The 16,211-nt window shown below is 37.1% G+C and overlaps 1 protein-coding gene across 1 annotated transcript in view; it reads right to left on the reverse strand.

Moving 5' to 3' along the window:
* Positions 1–16,211, reverse strand: part of LRP12 (LDL receptor related protein 12) — a 48,170-nt gene that overhangs the window by 20,953 nt on the left and 11,006 nt on the right. Inside the window, exon 2 of the mRNA XM_074145299.1 lies at positions 186–242. Coding sequence (XP_074001400.1) covers positions 186–242 — 57 coding nt within the window. The remainder of the gene's footprint in view (positions 1–185; positions 243–16,211) is intronic.

Below are 16,211 nucleotides of genomic sequence, written 5' to 3' on the forward strand. Positions count from 1 at the left end.
ATGCAGGTATCAATTTTATCTTATGAGAATTTTTCCATGTTCCAGTTGCTTCATTCCTTATTACATGCTGCAAAAGGCAGTAATAATTTTTATAGCCAAATATCTCTTCATAAGATACCAGGTGGCTTTCAATATTTACTATTTAAGTCATGCATGAAATTTAAACATTACAAAAAATGACTTACCCGTTGACACTCCTGAAATATGCACATTTTCAGAATGTTCTGCAAGAGCACCATTTCCTAAAATTAAACATAATGAATAAGCTAATTTCCAAGATAAAATTTGTAAAAATTCTTCAGATACCCTTTTACAGAACAGAAAGAACAAAACTGAAGTTATTTTAATTAATATTAAACATTAAAGGTCCTATGTTCATTTTATGATAGAACTTTGAGGAAAAACTAGAGAAAAAGTTACTATACAATGAAAATAAAAAGCAAGCATTGTTAGTGTACTAGAAACAAATAAACTAGAAAGTTAAGGAACGAGAGACTGATAGTGGTGAAGAGTTTTGAGAAACTTCAGTTATTTCAGATTGTAGACTTTGCATGATTTTGCATCAAATGCTATCTTCTTTTAATGAAGGGTTTATTTCAGTGCATCTTCCCCATCTCCTCCTGGATCAAGATTTGTAAGTAAATGCTATGCAAATAAAGACATCCACGGGAAGCCACCCATCCATTTGATAATGAATTGCAGCCCTTTATCCAGAAAGATGTTTCCGGTATAGCCAGGAACTAGCTACCTTCAAGAGTTAACTCCCCATCAACGTTCATTAAAACTAAGCATACTTGCAAAGATGAACAACAAGACCCATGCGGTCATCAAGAGTTAGAGCCTAGTTCTCATTCTACTTGGTACTCCTCCGAACTAAAAGAAGTCTGCTAAAGAGAATATGGCTGCTGACCGGTGGTAGCCCTGTTACATGATGTGACAGATCAAGCTGTATTTGTGCACATTTCTCCCACTGAACAGCTCTCATTCTCTACTCCTTTATTCAATTTTTTTTTTTTTTTTTTTACAATGTTTCTTTACAAGAAAATTTTGATAAGATCTTCCAGGCATTTCAGAAGGAGAGAGCTACTTTCATAAATAAGCTCCTTTGAACATAGGCAGTGAATCCAAACTGTAAATTACATCACTAAGCAAATTTTAAAACCACAACGCTTAATCCCTCAAAGTTTTGTAATATTGAAGATTTGCCATGTCACACAGACTTTCATACATGTGATATCAGTTGTTCCACCAGCACTGCAATGTAAGCGTGACATGTTTAGGTAACAAGAACCTTAAATACATGAAGAAAACTCAAATTTCTTTTATAACAAGCTGTTATAGACTGTTAGAGTTGACCTAGAACACACACCTAAGCGAGCATCTCAATGCTCCTCCATTGCAATGGTTACAATTAAAATGTTTCAAAAATTTCTCCCAGAGTTGACACCAAATGCACAAAGACTTTTTTTTTTAATCTCCTAAAGACACAATACAGCTAGAAAACTGATGATCAGAATTTGTAGAAAAATAGCAAGGCTAATTTTTCTTTTCTTAAAAAAAAAAAAAACCCACCAAATTCTTGGGCTTTTAGAAGTGATGCGTTCTCCCCCCATTTTAATGTACTAATTTCACTGCATATATTTACATACCAAGTTGCTTTTTCTCAATTTTAAAAAAATTCCACACTGTAACACTTTCCCTCTATGTTCAAAAGACAGAAGTATTTTAAAACAGAAACTACTTCAAATACTGCATTAGTGAGCAACTACTTTCCAATTAAACTATTTTCAAAAGTAAAACATACCTGGAAGTTTTAAAAGGTATTCTCCCAATAATTTCTCCATTTTGCATATAAATTGACAAGCTAAGGAGTGTTTGCCACTCTAATTTCATGTCTTCAGTAACACTTAGCTCTAAATTTACAAAATAAACACCATCTTTGCTGTAAAGTGATTTTACTTGTAAGTGATTCCACAGAAGCCTATTTCTGATTGTTGTGTTTCCTATTATCTCCATCAACCGGAAAACATTAACACACTTCAAGACCTCTTGTTTTAAGCTAAAAATAGCTTAATGGTATTTCATCTTTCAAATAACAGTAGGGATTATTCACTGGTCTTGTATTTTCAAAAAAGGGATTATAAGCAAATACAACTATATCTGTACTTACTACTGAAAATGAACAGCATGACAAAAAAGGAGTTCACAAACATTTAGAAATACGAAACCCCCTGAAGTAATGACACTGAAGACAGTCAATATCTGGGCACTCCACTGATGCCACCAGAACCTGAATTACAGACAAGCTGCCTATATATAAAACCAAGGAAAACAAAACCTCCATAATTTTAATGAAATCAGTTCTGATAAAAATACAACAAAACATTAAAATACTGACACTGAAGTGATGGAAAGAAAAGCAATATAGATATAAAAAATTGACAAAAACTACAAACCAGTAATAACAAGAAGTATACTAAAATGGGAACTCGCATCCAAATCCTGTACACATTGACTTAGAATTAATGGGTTAAATTAAGAAGAAAACTTAGTATCAGAAATTGGAATGCTTTAATATTTTTCATCTAAATATGCTTTATGATCTATTAATCTCTTGACAAAGTGATGTCACATTTATTGTTAAACTAACTTAAGTGCTTAGTCAGAAACAGCACTAATGTGAGATGATGAAGCCTCTATTCAGATACAAGAACTACAGCATCAAAATAAGGTGGGGTTTTTAAAAATTATTTCCTTCCCAATAATCCTTCATTACTTGAAAGATGAACCTTAGAAACCTCTCAGCTTATTGCTTCCTTGTTTTATTGGAAACTGTCACTGAAATAGACTGTGTTCAGATGCCATTTAAGCGTTACTAACTGCTGACACCTTTATGAAATTTTTAGGCAATGATCCTTATATGATCTCAACAGTTTTCACATGGTTCCTTATAAACTGAACCCACTAGAATATCAATGTACCACATAAAAGATCAGTAAATTCCATTAAGATACAGGAATATAATTATCTTTGAAATTTCTGTTAGCCTATTTAATACAGAAGAGTATGAGTACATAAAAAAAATAATTCTTAGGTCACCAGTTAGCTTTCATATTTCTTGATGTTTTAAAGAAATATTTACTACTCATTTCCATTTCAACCTGAAGTTTTAAACTGAAACAGGTGCCACCTAACAATCTGACACAAAGTTTGTCCACATCAGTCACCGGAGCTGGTTAAGTACATCTGACAGTACAGCGCTGGAAGACGCACACCGAGAAGCTGCTGCACGAATCCATTCGGCCTGCGAGAAACCAAGTTTGTTTTCCAAAAACTGACATCGTCCATCACGTTTTGGGGGTTGACTTCTTAAAAAAATAAAAAAAAAAAAATCACTTGTGTAACCAGAGCTATACCCATCTCTTTCATATCCTTTGATAAATACTTATGACAAATGGACCACTCATTTTAAGTGGTATTAAACAGACACATATGTTAACTTTAGACTTGCAGCTTAAGATATGGTCAGCATCTGCATTTAAGTTAAAAAAAATTAAATGGACAAGGTGTTTACTATATTTTTTCTCAAAAAAATAATCACAATAGAACCTTTGGTAAATAGGATACAATGTATGTTAACGTACTGGTAACCTTTAGGTTAAACAAAAGTATGGAAAGTGTTTTTGAAGGCTTTCTATTTAAGTGCACAGGAGTTTTTCGCCACCTCTGCTGGTAACAACTCTAAAGATTCCTTGACTGCAATAAAAGATAATTTAAAAAATCAGCCAATTGGTTATTAAATGAGTTAAAAGTCTTTATATAGAGTGTGTTTACAGTATGGAACAACCTCCAATTTCTGAGGTGCCTTTCTGTCTTGAATAACTATAAAAATCTCATAAATGTTCAAAATTTGGTTATGGTCAAAGTTGGTCTCTGATTCTAATCAGCTCATCATAAAATTTTATTTTCACAGCCCCTTTGGCCTTCGTCAGTTTTTTCTATCCCACTCAAATCCTGCGGGTTGAGATGCTGTCTTGTCTTAGGAGCAGGCAGAAAGAGACAAACAAGTAGTTCCACAAACACTTGAATTAATTCCTTTTGATTTGTGTCTCACAGCTGACTGACCACAGAAGCAGGCAAGACAACACTACGTTTGCCTTCAGGTTTTCCAGCAGTTGGGGCATTTCTTCCCTGTAAGTCTATATGAAACTATGTTAAACACCTCCCACCCCACTCCAAAAAACCCAGCACCCTCACAGCATCACTTCTGAACATCCTGGTCCAAGAACTGTGAGCCCTATACTCCCTATATGGCATATAGAGAGGAGAATAAAACTATGTTCTCCTCACCAAAAAACACCATAGCCCTGGAAGGCATTAGACTCACTGACAGCTTCTGAGTTTCATTACAGATTGGAAAATAAACACAGGCCAGACGCGTGGGGCTGGCAACGAGGAAAATGTCGTAGCAGCAAAACCCCAACCAAACTGCAGAAGCAAACTATAAGGGGAAAGCGTGGAGAAACCAATGCTTTCACATTTGAAAACCATAAGATGTTTGGAAAAATAGTTGCCAAGTTCTACATATCTGAAACTCGGAGAGTGGCAGCGCTGCTCAGACTAATGTGGAGGCCCAACTGCAAGGCAGCAGCCTTCATTTTAGGGTGCTACCCCCCTTCACCCCTCCTTCCCCACAGCCTACGCAGCACAGCTCGCTCTCAAACCAGGATCAACATCAGACCCAAAGGATTATCTGCCTGTAACTTCAGAGCATACAACTAAGCCTACAGCCCTGCAATGTGCTTCTCCTTTAAGTTTTACTCAAATTCATGCAGTTTTCAAAAAGCATAGCCAAACGGACACCCCCAATAATTAAGTGTCCCTCTTAGTCAAAACATTCAGATTAAACAACCCAAGCTTCTGCATTCCAGATATATGAACTCGGAGGTTACAGACAATGAACAAGAAGTTTATCTAAATACCGATGTATCTGAGATCGCAAATAATGACTCTTAGATGAAAACCCCATTTAAATTTCAATTTGACTAAAACTAGTAATATGAATGCACAGTGATGAATATTGTAAAAGTGCACACAAAAAAATTGGTACACTTTGTTCACCATGATTGTAAAATCAAATTCTGTAACTTCAGTTTGGAAGAACATCACGTATCCTGGGTCTCAGTTAAATCCAGACTGTTTTACAGAGAAATTAACTTGACTGGTGAAATGAAAACTGATTAAAAAAAATCCATAGTTGCAAATAACACATTTAAGTTACCTTCATTTTTGGTGCTAGACCAAGTAGTTACTGTCTACAAATTAGCCATGCACACATATCTCAATTGAAGCTAAATTCTTCTATATCAAGACTAAGCCTCTGCCATTAGCTTTAACAGCCAAATTACAACCCCCCTATAAATAGAACTGTATAAATTGAGGAACTGCTGTAACTGAATGGCTACAGAGAGAGTGCTTTTTCTAAACTACCTTGAGTTAAAACGTACTGTGGTGCATAACAAATGCTACATAAGCAGACCAGGCAGGATATTTCTCTTGAACCACAATTACCAGGGACAAGAGATCAACACCACTTCCTGTACATCATGCGTTTCCAAACACCCTTAATCATGGTACGTGTTCAACTTGCTTTACTTTAGACAATGTACTTCATGACCAAACTTCCTTTCCTCATCCTACTCCCAAAATTCCTGCCCGCTCCGTACCTTACAAAGAGCAAGTTCAAACTTGTTTACGCTGCCTCTTGGCAGCCAAAGTTACCTTACATTAATCTGCACCAAGTTTTGCTTCTAACTGACCAAGAGTGGATGATGCCACCAAAACCTTAACTGCACACTTCCATGAATGGTTTGGTGCTGCCTTACATATCACCCCACTAAAAAGCCACTTAGCAACGCTCCTACGATGCCCTAGGCAAAAAATAGCAATGTACTTCTCGATCTAGAGATAGAGGAGCTGGAAACATCCATGATGCCTCCGTAATATTCCAGCACGCTTCTTGGAAGCGACCCCTTTCGCTAGCACATTTTGTGACAGTCCCAGCAAGCGGCCATCCCTGCCCCCTGCCCCTACTCTTCCTCCAAATATCTAAGCAGGGTTGTGCAGAAACAAGCTCCACCTGAAGATGCCGTCACGCTCATCTGCCATGGGAGAAGAGTGCAAAGGCAACTGCCCGCCCTTCACACCCGCGGCTAAATTAAGGCTGAGATATTGCAGCTCAGAGCAGGGCACGTGGGACACCAACAGAAAAACCAGCACCTCCTCCAATAAACTAGATGATTTTTGAAGGTCCCTTCCAACTCAAGCTATTCTATGATAAAAACACTTGTTCAGTATGTAACCCAAAATACTACACTGAATTATTTACGTGTAGGTCACATGCAGTTAACGAGCCAAAAAAATTAGGTAGGATGCTCTTCAGTCTTTTGGTTCATCATCATCTCCTGAACACTTTGCACCTGTATTTGCTAAACTACTGTGCATTTAGAATTAAACACATTAGCTGCAGGGATTAAATGCTGTGACAACAGCAAAGAGGTACCTCTCCATAGGTAAATGGCCATACTGCTGCCAAACTCCCCCGTACTGCAGACACAGAACACACTAAATTGAGATTATGCAACTGGGAAAAAAAACACTTTCTATGATCTAAAATGAACATGAGGGTAAGAAAGGGACTTGACTTGTTTTTTCATCCTTTGTAACTTAGAAAAGTCTCTGAGAATATGGTTTCTCCTGTACTTTCTCTTTTATCTGTGCAAAATGTGTTCTCCTACCACTGCTAAACCCTATTACAGAAATTCAGACTTTGCCCTCCTCAGAAGACAGGAACAGAGCTGCATGTGCAACTTCAACATTACAAGAGACAAGGAACTGAAAGTGGAGCCAACAGAAATAAAAAAAAAAAAAAAAAAATAAAAAAATAAAAAGGCAGGCTAAGCATTTGAAACTTAGCCTCCCAGAACAGTTCACGAAATAAACAGTGTTATTGCTACAGGGAATGCTTCAAATTAAGGTGCGGCAGAGCTGAGAGTACACAGTCCACTGAAGCCAGGCAACATTTGTTACGTCTCTATAACGAAGCAAAGCAGCAGTGTCATTCCCAGATTCCTACAGAAAACAGTCACAGCCTCTACAGGTGACACCATTTTATTACTGCCTGCCTTCTAATGGCTTAGTTTGTAATCACTTCATCCTTTTGATTACAGATATGCATGGAACCAAATTAACACATTTGTGCACCAATATGCATTCGGATTAACTACTCAAGATTCACAATCCACAATCATCTTTTATTTTCATGTCTTTATTGTTCTTTTTTATATAGCGCCTTGCATCTTTGACCAGAAGCTTTTGTCCTACACCCAACTGCTGTTTACTTTCCTGACAAAGAGCAACACATGTTTTTGCGTAAGTTCATATATTTCATGACAAAGGTAATTAAAGCATCATGAGAAGTGACAGTATTGACTTTTAGGCATTAACTGATCAATAATCTCCAGTTTGGCTGTAGAATCTTTCCAAGAGTTACTGACAAATTTTGTATTATTTATTTTTAAAGCAAAAGTTTGGTGTTAACTAGTTAATGTGCAGTTCTTTTCCATATTTCCTTAGGGTTAAGTACTGGAATCAATGGAATTTCAGGTGGTCATTTGTAAAACAGCATTAAGCTGTGCAGCAAGATGTAAATTATCTTTCAGGTAAGATAAGGATTAAATAACCATTTCTTTTACTATGAAATTACATACGCAATACAGAAACATTGAGAGAAAGCCTTACTGTCGTGCAGACATCAGTCAGAATTCTCTACTAAAGGCAAGCTGAGCAAGATTTATTCCAAAACCCTGTAACAGAAGAACATCTGCTAAGAAGAAGATACAGTAAATATATCTAAAATTTCAAACAGTGAAAGCTAATGTTTACGCAAAATAAGAAATTGTTGTATACTCAGATACTACAATGGCATAATTAATTTCTTTAGTTAAGTAAAAATGACTAGCAGATGAAACTACACTGAAATAGTGGCTTATTTAAATGTTTATGATACAAAAGCAGGAAATAAGCACATAAAATTTCACTGTAAAAACAGATAAAGCACTGAAGTTGTTTACTAAATGCTGTTATTTTATGTAGTGTCATTTTTATTTTAGACCAACTGTGATGTAGTTTTATTTAGAAAACTAAGACAAGAACTAGAGAATCAATTCTGCAATGGAATTGTTAATGCAGGTTTTAGTTTTTTTACTATTTACAACAACCATTTTACATACATACCATTTCATGCTTAGAAAATTATTTCTTGGGTATAAAACAATGGGTTTGGTGCTGTCGAAAGTCAGCACTCATTTTACTCCACAAACCTGTTCCTGCCAGGCCGTGGGATGTGCCGATGCAGAGACACCCCCAGCTACCCAACATCCCAGGAGTTCTCTCTGCCCATTGCAGCTCCAGTGGTGCCAGGGAGCCTCCAGCTCAACTTCAGGTGTGTCAGTCTCCAGTCATTTAGCGTGAGCAACACAAGTTCCCTTTCTGGATTCATTAAGCACTGCATATGTTATTCGCTAATATACCAATTGTGAATACTGTTACAGCACACAAAAGAAAATTTACAGAATTCCATACAAACCATAGTCAGATGCTAGCTTAATGCAAATTGCATATAAATGCTACCAGCCAGATGATGCTGGAACATCCAAACAGCCCTCAGCACCACTGGGATACATCAAGCAAACTGAAAGAGGGAAGATTTCAATTAGATTTTAGGAAGAAATTATTTACTGTGATAGTGGTGAGGCACTGGAACAGGTTGCCCAGAGAAACTGTGGATGTCCCATCCCTGGAAGTGTTCAAGGCCAGGTTGGATGGGGCTTTGAGCAACCTGGTCTAGTGGGAGGTGTCCCTGGCCAGGGCAGGGGGGTTTGGACTCAATGATCTTTAAGGTCCCTTCCAACCCAAACCATTCTATGATTCTACGATTCAAAAGATGCTGCAGTTTACAGTGTGAGTTCTTGCATTCATGTTCTGTAACTGTGAGTTCTCAGTCACTTTCCACCCTTCCTTCTCCAGGAGGGGACAACTCTTCCTTATGGCCAAACAGACAAAGCAACCAGCAGTTCTGTACTTGGCTGCTTTAATGCAGCACAAACCTTTCTCTGTGGGTACAGGCAGGAGAGACTCTCAGAAGAGAGAGAACAGGAAATACTTTTGAAAGAGATCTTGGCACACCAAATTAGCAAGATAACCAGAGGTTCCTTTATCCTAGGTTGCAAAAAGAGAAGCTGGAGTAGTAACTATAGCAACCCTGATTTAATGCTGCAGGTGGAAAAAAACCCATCTGGCCACACCTGTAAATCCCACAAGACCATTGTTAATTGAGGCTATTGTTATTAAAATACAAACTTTTAAATTAATAATAACTAAAATAACTTGGCTTAGGAGAAGGATTTTTTGTGTGAAAGTTTTAGCAAAAAAACAGTTAAAGCTTCTCAGTTGTAGTTTAAGGTGGGGACAGAAATTAACCTGACTTTTTTTTATTCTCTCTCAAAAATTCCACAAACTATTTATAGACAGCTCTAATATACTTGGCAGCAAGCAGTGGAAATTGGAAATCTAGCAGAGACACTGGCTCAGCTTCAACAAGATTCCTGATTTTAAGCACATAAGTAGTTCTATTCATGTCAAACCCTATATGTCTACCCAGCCAGGTATAAGGGAAATTACTTGACTGACCAATGCCTGCAAGTTGTCTGTGTTCTCAGCTGGTAATCTAGTGCAGTAGTTTGGATTAGATAGAGAGTAGGAAAAAACCAAGATTACTAAAACCAATTAAACAGTTCAAACAGTGAGTACAGACTTCTAAATTACAGCTAAATCTCAAATAACTTTAAAATAAAGATAAAGAAATCAGAGGAAAAAGGAGTAGACCAGAAACCGGGGGGGGGGGGGGGAGGGAGGGAAACAAGAGAGGCTATACTGCCTACCCATCCTTAGAGATGAACTATCTCCTTCATAAGGCTTAGGTGCCTATTCTTAACTGATTAGACCCTATCATGAATGCAAACCTAACAATTTGCCCTCCTGTTTGAAAACATTCCACTGCTCCACTGTTTGAAAACATACCTACAAACCTAGAAAAAGTCGAAGTTTCTAGCTATTTTAAACAGCTATGTTTAAAATAATAAAACTCAATTATTTTAACAAAGAACTGTTCAGAGCCTTTGTACATGTTCAACTGCAGTAACTATTCTTTTCTTCTGAAATTCCATTTCAGATGCTGAAAGTATTTCACATATGAGAAGTGCCAGACTACGGGAAGATTTCAATGTGTGGGCTGCAGGGTGCTTATAAAGTAGGGGGAAGAGTGTTTCAGATTTGATTCATACTCTTCACATGCTTCATACTTTCATCTACTACAGTTTCTTTAAATCACTGTTGCAGTAAAAAAAAAAAACCAAACCAGTTTTGGTTTTGCTCCATGCAGGTTTAGATTGATTTCCCTTCTTAGTTCCTTATTACTCCAGGAACAAATGGCACTAGGCAACAGTCTACATAAAGCTGGTATATTATATTTTCAAAAAATCAAAACAAACTCAAACATCTACAGTCAACCAGAAGACTTCAGGCCTCTATCAGAAGTTAGATGGTAAAAGCTGGGCTTCAGATCATACATTCCTAAGATACAATACTGCTGGTTATCCTGTTTTCTTCAATGATTTGATTCCATTCCATTTTGAAAAAGCGCTAACAGAAGAAACAAAATCATTATTCATAAACTAGTAACTGCAGTCATCATAAATCTATTATAAGCTTGCAGAAATGAAAATATTATCTGCTATAACCTCATGAATCCCTACCAGGAACCCTCAAAACATCCAAGCTTCTAGTTCCAAATGACAGCATGACTCAGACTTACAACTGATTTTTTTCCAAAAAAGACTTAAGTAGTGTAGGAGTACTTGGTATTAGGGGGTGGGGGAGAATCACGAGGATTTCTGAAAAGGAAAACACTGCTCCACTGCTGCATCTTTATTACAAAGCCTACACCTCGTGTGACCAACAACTCGAAACAGAAAACACTAGTCATATTAGAAAGAAAAAAAAATAAAAAAATAACCACCACCTAAGATACATCCAGATAATAATGATTTCAAAACCCAGAAAGCTCATTGGAGTTCTAAAATCAAATTACAAAATCTATTTAAGCCTTTATTCAACAGATGGGCTAAGATGTTACATTCAGGCAGAACTCAAGGAGGACATTTCATACTTCTGACAGGAGCAAAAGCAGGGGATTGAGAAATCTAATCATAATTTCCACATTTGCTAGATTGTTTCTGGTACATTGGCCTAAGCAAACCAGGGGATCTGGAGTCAAGAGTATACACCCACAGAGCTTCAACTCTGCCTTCCTGAAGGTAACAACAATAAATTAGAATTAACTGCAAAGCATCCCAGCTGCATTCACTGTAATGACATAACTGAATTGAATGCAAGCCATTTACTGGAAAGGGTGGTGAAGCAGCAGTATATTTGCATACACATTTTGCACATACATCAAATATAAAATTAATAAAAGCATAGCATGTTTATTGCATCTAGGAAAAATATCCTCATTTGAAAGATAAAACTCTGTTTTCTTCCCTTCTTGCTACTTATTACCAGAAATAAAACTTTGATTTTGACAACCTTTTATACTCTTTAATGTGTTTTGGTTTCTTTCTGATAGAATTAAAAAGCACTGCAGCGTTCTCAAGAAAGCTTGTTTTCTTTAATTTACAAGAAAAGTTCACAGAAACCACAGACCTTGCAAATACTTGTGCAGACTTGCTTATGCAAAGTCTGGCAACCGGCATTTTTAGACCCCTAGCACCTATTCAGACTGAAACTGAACTTACACAAAATGTCATGCAGTCTGCCCAGCTATCTTCCAGTAATATAGGACAGAGCCTCTGTCCCTTATTAATGCTGCACTGAACTAATTAAAGTGTAGAAGTAACCTTGCACAGCGTAACTCAGCACACCATCCTTCATAGGGGCTGCAATGACAGTTAAAAGCACAGCCAAAGGAGGGAAGAGCTCCTAAGGCAACGTGCTTCTTGCCTGTGCCTTCAACGTCTGTAAAACAATGCTTTTTGTTAATCTCATGCAAACACCCACGTGCAAAATTAATTTCATTATTTATTATGAATAATTTGATCTGCTCTAGTTATAGCAGACAGAAGCGGAGATGTCACCGAGTTTTGAGGGAAGCACAACATGTAGATGCTTCCATTCTCACTATTAAAAAGACATTCAATTCACATAGCTCTTACTCTACTGTTACTTGTTGGCTTCAAAATTTCAATCACTACGATAGCAAAGGCTATTAATTAGCTACACTAATTTTCTAGACTTGACTAAACTATGCTGTTTATTAAATATCCTGAGGACTTAGGAAGAATAAGAGATGAACTTGCTATAACTTGCCAGTCATAACATACTGCATTCCTCAAAATGCACTGTGAATTGCTTCTATTCAAAAAGACAGACATTAATAGAAGACAGATTGCCTGCAAGACATGAAATTGATTTTACTCAGATTAATAACTTATTTAATTAAGAATCATATCTTAAAATAGCCAAGGCATACTCCTGGTACGAACATGTGTGCACACATACTTGCGTGAGTACACTCAGCACCCATGTAAGAATTCTGTGCCTGGCAGCCTTGCTACTTTCACATTCTTTTGTTCAAACAATTTAGTTTCATCAAAGCAAACAAATGATAAGGGAAGTATCCAGTAAAATTTCTAATCCAGTAAAACTTATTTTCTCTCCAGTGTTTTACCCAAGACCTGTGCACACTTTGAGAAAATTCTGCAACAGCTACTGCATCGACTCAAGTCATTGATTCTAAAATAGGAAACTTCAGGAAGCCCCAGGGGTATTTTTAAAGGTCTAGAAGTAGTCTATATGTACTTATATAATAAAAAACAATAGACAAACAGGTGTAAATCTCTACAATCCAAACTGCTATTTCTTTCCCTCTCTCTGGAAAGCATTTTTTTTTTTTTTTCTACACACACACACATAAACACTCTCTCTAGGACACAGTTCCTACGACAGAAGCAAAACAGGAAGAGAGGTTTAAACATAATGAGAGGAATGAACACCTTGGAGAAGAGAATGCAATCTAGCAGGTATTTCCAAAATCCTTATCACCATTTACCTTGACATTCATATTTATAATTACCTTCCAGTGTGCTATCCCTACACCTAGTACACCTTAACACTGCTTTTGCCTTGACACAGGCTCTTCCAGCTCTTCTTCTCATCTATTCCTTTCTTGACCAAAAGACCTACTCACTACACATGCTTACACGAGCCATTAACTGCCTTCCTGAGAACAGTTTTAACAACTAACTTCTTTTTTCCACACTCTGACTTCTTAAAAAACCTTATTAAATATATGGAATACTATACCAAAGCATGTTTCGACTCTTCCTCTGAGGAAATCTCTACCAGGAGTCATTCAGATCAACACCAGATGACTGAAGGCCAAGTCACATAATTACCGCCCACCCCTTTGTCCATCCAGTTCACAACCTGATACTCCAAAAGCCATGTCAGTTGTTTGGTTTGCGCATATTCACTTTTATCTGGCAATTTGAATATCAACTTGAGCCTAGTTTCCCATGGATCACACAGCATTAAGAGCAGTTGTACACATCAGTACATTCCCCACAGCTTCCAAATACTTTGGACTATTTCTACCACATTTGGCAGAAAAGTAACAGTCCTAAATATCCAGTGAATAAGAATTTCAAGAAAAAATTATCCATTTCCACCTGTGTTCCAACATAAAGGTTTCATTGTAAAGCTCCTTGTTACCAAATGTAAGAGTTTCCACACAGAATACAATAACCCATGATGAAAAATGTTCTACCTGTCTGCTTCCGATGAAAGATAGCTCGTCTGAAGGAGCTCTCTAAGTGGCAGCAGCAGATCATCACTAAACCTTTTAAAGCAGTCTGCATCCATTCACTTCAGAAACAATAGCCAAAATATACAATGGACTGTGTTTCTTATGAGCAGAAGAGGACTGGCATTTTGAGGATGAGAGAAATTACTTGGTAGTCACATTTGTGAAAACAGACAAGGACAGGAGTTGGAGCTTTAAACAAAATAGAACAGACACACTGGTTTCTAAGTAGCCTGTTTCCAGTTCCACAATGAAAACTCAACAACTGCATCATTCCCAAAAGGGTACTATTTGCATTTAAATACTTTAGGACCACTCTTCCTCCTTTATCGTCCCTCTGAGCGGCAGACTAGACGGCCTATATCAAGAATTGAGAGACTCCTCTGAAGAGCAGTTCAGATCAGTAAGTCACATTCCTGTCGCCTCTCATCCTTCTAACAAGCCTGCCTTTTCCCACACCGACTCTGCCTTAGTTAAGTCAAACCAAGACTCCCCACTTCACACTTACCACAAAATCAGCACAGGACCAGAACTGCAGAGTAACAAACTATTCATGCACTACCATGGAGCAACTATTTCTTTTCTGTGCTTCAGCCTCTACCCTGCAAACAACAATATTTTCCAGGAATACTGACAGCGTGAGGGGTTATTAGTCTATCTTAATATTTAAACGTCAGACAATAAAGAGCTTTTAAGCAACTACACAAAAAACATTTTAAAAGAAAAATGTTAATTGAAAGTTTGTTTCCAAGCATGTCACATTAGTAAAGCACAGTAAATTTAGATGTGAGTTAAGTTTATAGTATTCTTTTGGTATTTTAAGAAGAAACCTCAGTACCAGCAAGTCACCGCTTGATACACAAGTGTTCTTTTACCTTCTACATGGCATCTCTTTGTAACAGTCAACTAGGGAAAGAAACTCAAACAGCAGCTATTTACTGGGACACTCAGATTCAACCTGTGTATGAATGAAACAAAATGATTTTTTGAAGAAAGGGCTGAAGAATGCTTTGGAAAAATAGCTATGTGAAAAAGATACTAGTTTTTGCATTAATACCATTTACCAAACTTGACAGGCAGTTGTATTCTTTTGGATGTAGCTTCTTTTCAATTTGTATGAAAAGCATTGTTACACTTGTGCATTGATGAAAGCAGATTACATCCCCTGCAATTCCTTACTGGCAACTCTGCCTAATGAATAATAATAATAAGCCACAGTTAAGGGCATTGGTTTTGCTGTGTCTTGGCTATTCAAAAAAGGAAGAGTATCTCACTGCAAAAGGTATAGCTCTGGGAAAGAAGTATAAAGGAAGTCTGGAATATTTCATGGTATCAGAGTTTTCCATTCCTCATCTTTTATTGATAGTATATACATATACTACTTTCTAAAATTAGGAAGTACTTTCAAGTTGATATAGAATGCAAAACTGAAGAGCAAGGCTTACTTGTGATAAAGTAGATACTGTGAAGACAAAATACTTACAAATTTTTGCGCTGTTTATACTTCATCAACTGATTGTTATCCACTTGACTATTTACCTGATTTTCCTCTCTGGATCATCTGCAGAAGTACTCAGGGGCTCAGCACTGACATTACAAGACAACTTTTACGTGGATTCAGTCACTACCAGTGCTGGGGCACCAAGACATTGTGATTTCTTAAGAGATCTGTGTATTCACTCTTGAAGTACTTCAGCCGGTTCAGTCCCCAGAAGGTAACTGTTAGGCCTGCTGTGGCTAAAAGTGATGGTACAGATGGCACCCCTGCTGGGCTTTGTCCTCTCAAAGCAAAACAAACTATACAGGTTTCTAATGTGGACTACCCACAACAGTGATAAATGTCCTAAACAATCCTGAGTGGGTAAAACTTTCAAATGCAGCATTTTATAAAGATAATTTTGAACTAATGAACATTCCACTGAAAGTTCTAAGGTCTAAAGTTAATTTCACTGCTTATAATTATCAAACTGCGGGTAACAACTTTACTATCTTTTTTAAAAGCAATTCATTTTGATTTGACTTCGATCTTATTGATGCCAGCAGTAAAATCTAAACTGATCACAACAAAGCACAGCAAAGTAAAGGCTGAGCATGGATTAAAATTCCACACCCTCCCCCTTCCAAATATAAATATAAGTATTCAAAGCAACCATAGGACTTAACAGTACTTACACAAAATCATATGCACGTTGGAAAACCAAAGATTTACCTCGATTTTGTCAACTTCTGC

The sequence above is a fragment of the Numenius arquata genome, chromosome 3 (genome assembly GCF_964106895.1).
Source record: "Numenius arquata chromosome 3, bNumArq3.hap1.1, whole genome shotgun sequence".
In the NCBI taxonomy this organism is placed as follows: domain Eukaryota; kingdom Metazoa; phylum Chordata; class Aves; order Charadriiformes; family Scolopacidae; genus Numenius; species Numenius arquata.